Genomic DNA, 9348 nt, shown 5'->3' with positions numbered 1-9348 from the left:
GACAGCTGGAGCCTAATAATAGCTCTGCAGCTAAAGCAGGAGAATGTGGGATCCATCATGTGGATGTCTGTGACGCAGCCACTGGGATTACTGGATGTTGTGTCGCTGGCCTGACAGTCATTGTATTTAAAGACATTTGAGAATCAAGTAGTTTCTTTGTGAAATCAGGCTATATCTTTATTCTTTATTCTTTATTTTGACCATGGAAGAGTAAAATATGAAATACAAATGAAAACAGGCGTCTTGAAAGGAAAACATTGTTTTGACTTGACAGAGTTTCTCCATTGAGAACAACATGATTATGTTCACTACTACATGGTTTTGTCAAACCACAAAATCGGTGAGAGGAATATTATTTGCTCTGCTTAACAAACTTATGAGGATCCAGTGTGGAGGAATGTATGGGTTAAAACGAAATAGGTTGCATGTTGAACAGCTGTAACCTTAAGGGAGCTTGTGCAGCACGTGACAATCCGACCCCCACTCCATAACCACCTGACAGCCGGCAAAATGTGTTACATGAGTGTTACATCCATGTTGCATCACTGACTTCTTTGTCTCTTTCTGCTGCTCCTTTTTTTTTTTTTTTTTTTTTTTTCTTTACATAATTATATATCTGATGGACTTCATTAGCCAGACTGAGGAGATGAAATAGTTCACATGTTCATTGAATATTGCGCTTGAAATCCTGGGATCCAGCTGCCTTGCAAGGTTACCATACAATTCGGAAAAGGCCAGTTTGATTCCCGTCCACATAACCACTAGGAGAGTCGACTGACTTTAAATTTAAAAGCGCCATAACTGCAGTCTACATGTATGTAGTGAGGTAACATGAGTAGCCAACCTGATCTGAACCCCCTATTATAGCAAAATGTATGACTTGCCCAGCTGATGTTACATCATGTGCAGCCGTTTGGAAACCCCTGAATCCCATATAGATGAAGCAATGGATGAAGTGGAATTTGACTGCATCAGCAGTCTCGTGAGAACCAGCTATGTGGGGCACATCCTGGTCAGTCTTTTATTTAGACTCACAGTGTTGTTTGTGTTGTGTTTATTCAACTAGAAAAAATGTGAAAAAAATATTGCACCCATTGTTGGCTGGCTCAGACTGGCCTCAGTGTTTGGAATTGTTGAGATTTAGTTTGCAAAAGCAACACTGATCTGATTTGAGTCAGTCCTTTACACTTTTGTGATTCATCTTTCTGAAAACTGGTTGACTAGATATCTTTCAACCATCAAAAAACAATAATGTACTACCTATCTTAGACACTATGTACAATCTCTTAGCACTACAGGGACCAATCCACTGACCTTAATAAGACATGACAGGACTGTTGTAAGCGCTGCACACCTGTATAAATTTCATATAGAAGACTCCCAGTTGCATAACACTTACCGCCATGCCATGTCTGAACAGCTTTGGGCAGGCTTTAATCCCTTACTTGTCATCGATTGGACATGACTTGACACGGACAAATCCCAACTGAACAGACAACTTTTGATCAGCCTAAAAATGTTCCATTGAAACGGGATGTAGTGATCGCCTGCAGTCAGAGCCTATTCTGTGTAACTCACCTGTGACCTTTCCATATGAAAAAACAATCTTACATAACTCAATGCCTGAACTCATCCTGTTTGGATTACTAGCTCAGAAGTATTCATTATCTGAATATTCAAATTAGATAGTATTCACCAACAATTTGTCATGACCTGCTTCTTACAAGCAATCACAGTGGAACACCAACAGTTGGGGCCGTTTCTCACGGATGTCTCAAGAGTGGGTCATCAGTCTGCAGAAGCTCACAAAGCTATCAGGGATCTAAGGGAGAATGGAATGTGCTTACATAAACACGGGCTGGTGTGCAGATTTCCACGTATTTGGAAAAGTATGCAGTCCTCACAGAAGCTGTTGTTAGACTGCTGCACTCTGATTTCATTCAGAGTGGGGCATACATACCCTGTTAAGTTTGGTCAATGTTTCAAACATCCAAAACCCTCAATGGATCAAACTTGTTTTTTCATTACGTTTTTGAAGCAACTGTATTGAATGTTCTGAATGTAGCTATAGATATAGATTGTGCGGAATGGGATGGTCCACTTCACAGTCACAATATAGGAGACAAACCCGGACAAGCACGCAGATTCCCTGGTGCTATCCAGGGTGACACATGTATCTTAGCATGTCTTTCTCTTTATCTCACATGCAGCTTTTGATGTTCTTTGAGCATTGTGTATAGTATCTTCCAAATCAGTCGCTATCTGCCAGGCCTGGGTGACTATAAAGTGATAAACAATGGAAAGACGCTACTACAGACCTTTTTTTTTTGATGACTACATGGCTTTTGGGGGCAGTTTTACAGTCCTACTCCACCTAACTGTTGTTGTAATGATTAAAACCCTGCAGGGGTGTGGGCCAATACAATAGTATTGACTATAAGAGTATTTCATTTGGCAAAGGGAGCCTAATTACACACAGAAACTGAAAACAAGCGTTTCTGAAGTGAAATGTACTATTCTAAAATAAGAAACAAATAATAAAGTACTACCTCTCTACGTCTAATCCACTGACCTAAATTGTTTCGTCGTAGCTCTGAGCCTTTAGAATGACCACGTGCTGTGAGTCATCACAAGCAGGCCTCCCAATCTCTGGAAAGTACTCACGTGTCAGTTGTAAATCGAGCACTTTGGATCTGATCCCAATTTGATGGAAATAAACACACACACATGCACACAAACACACTCTCCTCTCTCTCTCTCACACGCACACTCTCTGTCTGTCTGTCTGTCTGTCTGTCTGTCTGTCAATGACACACCAATATCAATAACATTACGTTATTTCTGATCTCTGTCACAACAGTTTGGACGTCTCATTTTTTGATGCTGACAGAAAAGACTGACGCGTTATAATATTGTTCTTCTAATTCTACAAATACATACTTCTGTTACATCATAACATGTAGTAGAATATATACAGGCATAGCATGGCATTTATATTTTTGCTTGAGTTAGTGTTTCCCCACTTTGGTGTCATGTATAAATAACAGGGGCTACTATGTGACAGTGAGTCGTGTAGTTCACCGTGTAGCAGTGGTGTCAGATCGCTGAGACATGTGATCGGCAGCATCAGCATGACTTGAAATGGTGAGCAAAAATTTTAACTGGACTCAACTTTAGGTGCCAGACAAAACTGTGGCAAGAGTCACTGATGGGTGCAACACAGCGGGACCAAGATCTTTCCTGCTGTTATGAGGAAAAGGGGCTGCAAGGTGTCAGTGCTTTGATTCCTCCCCACCTCTGATTAGTCTCCAAGTTTAGCAATTTAAACTATTAAAATATAGTCTGTTGATGGCACCAGCTCTGTAGTTAAATACATGAATGCAGCTTTACTATTATTGTTGTTGTTGTTGTTGACATTTCGGCATGTATGTGTCTGTTACACTATTATATTATAAAGTAATGTATAGTATAGTATAGTATAGTATAGCTCTAACTTGCATGGCACGGTTACGGAAGGTTTCTAAATACCATGACGAGACCTGGTCACCAAGGAGAAAGTAACCCCAAGACCCTTTAAGAACACGTGTCATCCTGCCTCCTTTTCTTAAGTAACGCTAACGTCGCTCTTGTAATGTCTGGCTTGAAGTGATTGTGTAAAGCGTCTAACTTTGAGCGATAAAAATTCAAAGAATTTTGGTAAAACGGCTGCCGTCGAGGAACGCCCTTTGTAATCTTTCTGACACGATGGATAAGCCTTCCTTCCAATGAAAGCAAGGGGCGCTACGTGTAGCCAATAGGCGCCAAATACACAAAAAGCACGTCGGTGATTGGTTGACAGCAGGCGCGTCCCCTTTCCGGTTACTGCTCAATGGAAATTTCCAGTGACTGCCTTCAAAAGCTATTGAGCGCAGCCCTGTCGACCGGCATAACGGACAAAGCAGACAAACGTTCACGTCAAGCGAATTTCAAGAAGAACTACCAGACATCTTTTTTGTAAGTACCGTCTTATTTTCTTTTTATGCTTTTGAATACGTTATTGAGTGCAGTTACGGCAAACTCATATTTTCTCGTGGGTTTGCTTGATCCAGACGCCATTGTTCTGAGTTAATGAACCAGATGTCTGCAAACGTAGATAAGTGACAGCTAATAACGTGTTTTAATTCACAGTCTCTTGTCAAGTTATTCCAGTGGTGTTGTTGCACAATAATATCTAACTGGAATTGGCTTTAAATCATGTTTTAATTATTGTAAAGACAATATGCCATAATTGTCTTTGGTTAAACGTTCCTCCAGTGCACTTTGCCATTAATGTGTGTCTATGTAATGCTGTTGCTTCTCACGCTAATAAGAAAGTCGGCTTAAATTCTATATTTCCTTTTTTTTGGTGGTGAGTCAAAAATGTATGAAGGCTGTCTTGCCATATATGGTGTTCCGGAATGTGGTCAAGCTCCTCCCACGGGTCGTACTACTCAGACGCGGGGCCATACCCTCTGCATCACAGTCCCGTGATCATGAGTGGTGTTTGGATAAGCTTGTTACTGAGAGCAGGATAAAGAGTGTACATCCGACTACTACTCTAAGTACTTCCGCTCTGTTTTCTCCCCTCAGGGACTCCGTTCATTGATTTGACGCCAGAAACACTCGGATCCTCTATCACTCGTTCCAGTTTGAACCTCTGTCTTCGCTTGCTCTAAGAATCATGTCTCAGCAGCAGATCAGGTATCGTGTGTCATTCATTAACTCTTGACTTGTACACCCCCCCCCCCCCCCTCATTCAATTATTTACAAACAATTAAATAATACACACTGAAGTCCAGGGCTTTTTTTTGCTTTGTAATTTTCTCAATGTACAATACTGGTATTGATTTCTTTAAATAATGGCTTATAGACTAAGATGGGTAGTTTATTTATTTATTTATGTTTCCTGTTATCGTTGGATCCAGTTTCTGGGACCGCTTTTCACCTTTTTATCCGATCAATGTCATTATAGATGCATTGAAAGCGGCTGTATTGAGTGCGAACATGTGAATGTACTCTTCTTTTCGTTGTTTATTTTCAGTCTACCAGCCAAGCTCATTAATGGAGGCATTGCTGGCATCGTTGGGGTGACCTGCGTCTTTCCCATCGACCTGGCAAAGACCAGGTTGCAGAATCAGAGACACGGTCAGCAGGTCTACAAGAACATGTGAGTATTTTTAGTTGGTCAGTTACTGTGGAGCGCCACTGTACGCACGGGTGGCTGCGCTCTTTGTGGAGCCTCGTGTCTGCCTACTTTTCTCGCCTAATCCCCCTGTGACTCATGCAGGGGATTGAGATGGATGTCTGGACTTAAACAACAGATCTAATAGACCAATGCCATGCCACTCTAGTGAGTCGGCCCGCATGCCTGTGAACACCTGCTTCCTTTTCCTCACTTCCACTCTCGTGACCAATTGTCATCGAGCGACCTATTTTTTCTTGTTTTATTTTTCAAAATTAGATCTTAACTGAGAGACTTCCACATTTCTATCTGTGTTTGGTGTGTAAACGCTTCCTCTCTGTTGCAGGATGGACTGCCTTGTGAAAACAGTTCGATCGGAGGGCTACTTTGGAATGTACAGAGGTAAGATTTACGCATGTTTAAATTTAAATTGCTAGCCAAGTAGAATATGTAGAAGTGGGTAAAATCTCTCCATGGTAAGGTAGAACGTAATCCTATTTGGCTGCATCCTGCCAAGACTTTTAAAATTATATTAAGGTGCACATTCACAAGTAAAATGTGGAATGAGTTGTCAAAAAGTAGGGATTGACAGGATGCCAAGCTGTACCTATAGCTTTAATCTCTGGTATTTCAGTAAGATTCATGCAGCGAATTGAACATTGCATGTGCGTATGTTTAGCTCTTCGTAATTTGCAAGTGAAATCTTGTGGACATGGTTAAATGTGAGAAAAAGAAAAATCGAGGCCTTTATTCTGGGTCTCTGCTTGTGTGAGGAATGCTGTTTGTTTGCATCTGTGTTTTTCATATTGCAGACGTGGGTCCCCCTGGGATATTGAAGGCTAGCCGATAAGGCGCAGCCACGCTGGAGGCAAATCGTTAAAATGGTTCTTACAATATTGCTCTACTTAAAACTATAGGCACATGTTTTGTTTTGCCATCTATTTGTCCTGTTACTCGACTACCTGTTATTAACTACTTGGCTGTCTCTTCACTGTCATATCTTTGTAAACCTCCCCCTTCATCTCCATGGTGTCCCTGCAGACTCTGGGCAAAAATCTTGAAAATGAGTCCGAGGTGAACTTTTGTCTTCGGACTCTAAAATGATGAGATTATCAGTTTGCCTGAAGTCTGCACACACCGACAATGGAGGATCTTTTTCCAGGCCTTTCACTACCACCCTTTCATTTCCTGTCTTTCTGTCATTAACCTTCTGATTGGGAGATTATGAGTAAATCCATTTCTCCTTCTTAAGAGATTTCCCCACACAAAGTGGTCCCTTTAAAATAAAATAAAAAATCCCAAGACTCTGTATCTTCTTAATGTCCATTGCCTTCTCTTGTCTTGTGTTCACTTTGTTTCTCATTTTTTCCTCTGAAAAAGTTTCCGACTTCTCCTCTTACTTGTCATGACCTAAGTTACTTTAAACTGAGAATATTGACTTGTCTGTGTGTTTAACATATAGAAAGGGCATAATGTTTTTCTGATGTCGTAATGATAGTCATAAGCAATGCTCTTGATTGCACAATGACTCAAAATCTGATTGTGATTTTTGTGCTCACATAGTTACTTTTTGTCATCAGGTGCTGCTGTTAACTTGACCCTGGTCACCCCTGAGAAGGCGATCAAGTTGGCTGCTAACGACTTCTTCAGGCATAAACTTGCCAAGGATGGGTGAGGAACATTAATCTGGCAAAGAGCTGTTTGAAAAAAAAAAAAGGGTGTAATGATCCCTGTCAGTAGTGATTTACAATATGTCTCCTGTCTGCCTGCAGTAAGGGTCTGACCGTGTTCAAAGAGATGCTGGCGGGTTGCGGTGCTGGCATGTGCCAGGTTGTTATCACCACGCCTATGGAGATGCTCAAGATACAGCTTCAAGATGCTGGCAGACTTGGTGAGTGGAAAGGCAAACGTATCTTTAACGCACTCAAACCACCAGACGGCCTACAGCACTCTAATACACTCTTCTCCCTCCAGCGGCCCAGCAGCAAAAACCAGTCATGATGTCTCCGGCGAAGCTGGTGGCCACCAACACCATGCCCAGCCGCACCTACATCTCCGGCACCGCCGTGTCGGCACCGCGAGCCGTGTCGGCCACTCAGATCGCCAAGGAGCTTCTCCAAACGCAGGGCATCCAGGGGCTCTACAAAGGCCTGGGGGCGACGCTGATGAGGTAAAACTCAAGAGAGCCTTGTCCATCTTTTTTTTCCTTCTTTTTCCTTTTTTTTTTTTTTACTACAATCCCTTCACACGTTTGCCACGAGCAATATTCATTTGTCCTGTTCAAATTTCTTCCAGGGACGTTCCCTTCTCTGTTGTTTACTTCCCGCTGTTTGCCCACCTCAACAATCTTGGCAAGCCCAACCCTGAAGGCTCGTCACCCTTCTACTGGGCGTTCCTCTCCGGCTGTGCGGCGGGATCGTCGGCTGCCGTGGCTGTCAACCCCTGTGACGGTGAGTATTCAAAGACCTGAATCACGAGGGAACCGTCTGTTGTTGTTAAACAGGGACGGTCAAAGTACATAAAAATGGAAAGAATGAAATGGATTTCAGAGGGTTTTTTTTTTTTTTTTTTAGACCAACAATGTCCCTTCTCTTAGGATGTTAACTGACTTTTTTTTTCCTCCACAAATTATTTTTCTAGTGGTGAAGACGAGACTGCAGTCGCTGAACAAAGGATCAAACGAGGAGACTTACAATGGGGTTGTGGATTGTGTGAGGTCGGTATTTTGTTCTCTTGTCCCAACAAGTTCATCATGTCTCTCACTTCCTTCATGCTGTGTAAATAATCGATTCCTTCGCTTGGCAGCAAAATCATGCGGAAGGAGGGACCGTCCGCCTTCCTGAAGGGCGCGGGCTGCCGGGCCCTCGTCATCGCTCCCCTGTTCGGCATCGCGCAGGTCATGTACTTTGTCGGCATCGGCGAATACATCGTGGACAACTCGCCGCTCAGCCTCCTGTCAGCGTGAGCTCACCAGCCGGTTCCAGCCTGCTATGCATTGCGGCTTCCCCAGGCAACGGAACCATTGGCAGCTACATACCAGCAGTTTACAAGATTTGGCAACGTGTGCCCTGAAATGCCTGAAGTTGTGAAGAATTTCATCTTCTCCGTGCTCCGACAGCGGTGTTGCACTAATGTGATTTTTATTCGGTGAACTAACGGATTGCACTCAAAGCTGTTAGCCTTAACAGACTGGTGGAGCGGGAGTTCAGACTCTGTCCTGTCAAAACAGTCCTGTTATCTTTCCCTCTGTGAGGGAGGGGAGCTCACTCCATTTAAGATACAAATCTACTTTTTTTTTTTTTTTTTTTTTCCATGCATCATTGTTTATTTTTTTTATAAGCATGTGCTATTTTGCAGTAGTTTGCAGTATTCCACTTATTTCCTTCTTTTGCATCAAGTTCTGACTAATTGCTCAGATGGGAACAGACGCTGAGCACCTGACTTGTTGCAAAGTGTTCTTTAACATTTATACTTGATGTTTTAACAGTCTAGACTTGTTAGAACTAGTCGGAACCTTTCCTACTAACATGGGACCATGTACTTGTCAAACCATGCATTCAGTGACCTGTGATCAATGTTGATTACTGCAAAAACTTGATTCATTCATGCACACTAGGTGTGTTTGTGCGCAGTTCTACTGGCTTATTCCTTATATATTTATATATATTATAACATTGTGTAGAACTCCGCCTCGTAGTTTTTATGCCTTAACCTGACAGAGTGTCATCACTCTCGAAACAAGGCTCTGCACACAAAGAAATCATTGTTACTGTGACGCAAGTTTGTAAATCACGACTGTTACCTTGTTTTTGTTTGTACGTACCATGTCTTTGTCTGTATGTTTGTTTTTTGGATTGCATTTTCTACATTAAAATTGCAGTTCACTCTCTTTTGTTGTCGCCATTCATCAATTACTATTTCATACGAACGCTGCATAAGTATGAATTTAAATGATCAATTCAACAGTGGTGATTGAAGTCAGCAGTGCTAGCCAGCAGTAGTGTGCAATTATCCTACTTTTATTTTTGCTTCAATTGAGGAAAAACAGTTGTGTACAGATATGCACTCAAGTGTCTAATTCCCTCTGTTCCTGGTGAGTGCATTGCACAAACCGCTGTCGGCTGAATTTGCAAAGAAAGTGTGTCACA

At 42.1% G+C, this 9348-nt stretch overlaps 1 protein-coding gene across 2 annotated transcripts; it reads left to right on the top strand.

Annotated features, from left to right (window-relative positions):
- The first annotated feature begins 3874 nt into the window (after positions 1 to 3874).
- On the top strand, positions 3875 to 9089 carry slc25a55a (solute carrier family 25 member 55a). 2 transcript variants are annotated; one of them, XM_076024979.1, is made up of 10 exons: positions 3875 to 4002; positions 4609 to 4719; positions 5060 to 5185; positions 5547 to 5602; positions 6781 to 6871; positions 6973 to 7091; positions 7175 to 7370; positions 7496 to 7650; positions 7841 to 7916; positions 8006 to 9089. In XM_076024979.1, the coding sequence occupies exons 2-10, from the start codon at positions 4700 to 4702 to the stop codon at positions 8163 to 8165; spliced, it is 999 nt and encodes a 332-aa protein (XP_075881094.1). In that variant the 5' UTR covers positions 3875 to 4002; positions 4609 to 4699; the 3' UTR covers positions 8166 to 9089. The 2 variants fall into 2 exon arrangements, with proteins under 2 accessions (XP_075881094.1, XP_075881095.1); XM_076024980.1 differs by having other exon boundaries at positions 3885 to 3993.
- Positions 9090 to 9348: the final 259 nt, after the last annotated feature.

This window comes from Nelusetta ayraudi, unplaced genomic scaffold, assembly GCF_046127955.1.
Source record: "Nelusetta ayraudi isolate G7.1 ecotype Tasmania unplaced genomic scaffold, CSIRO-AGI_Nayr_v1 ptg000017l, whole genome shotgun sequence".
Taxonomy (NCBI): domain Eukaryota; kingdom Metazoa; phylum Chordata; class Actinopteri; order Tetraodontiformes; family Monacanthidae; genus Nelusetta; species Nelusetta ayraudi.
This window is presented reverse-complemented; position numbering and strand designations above follow the sequence as displayed.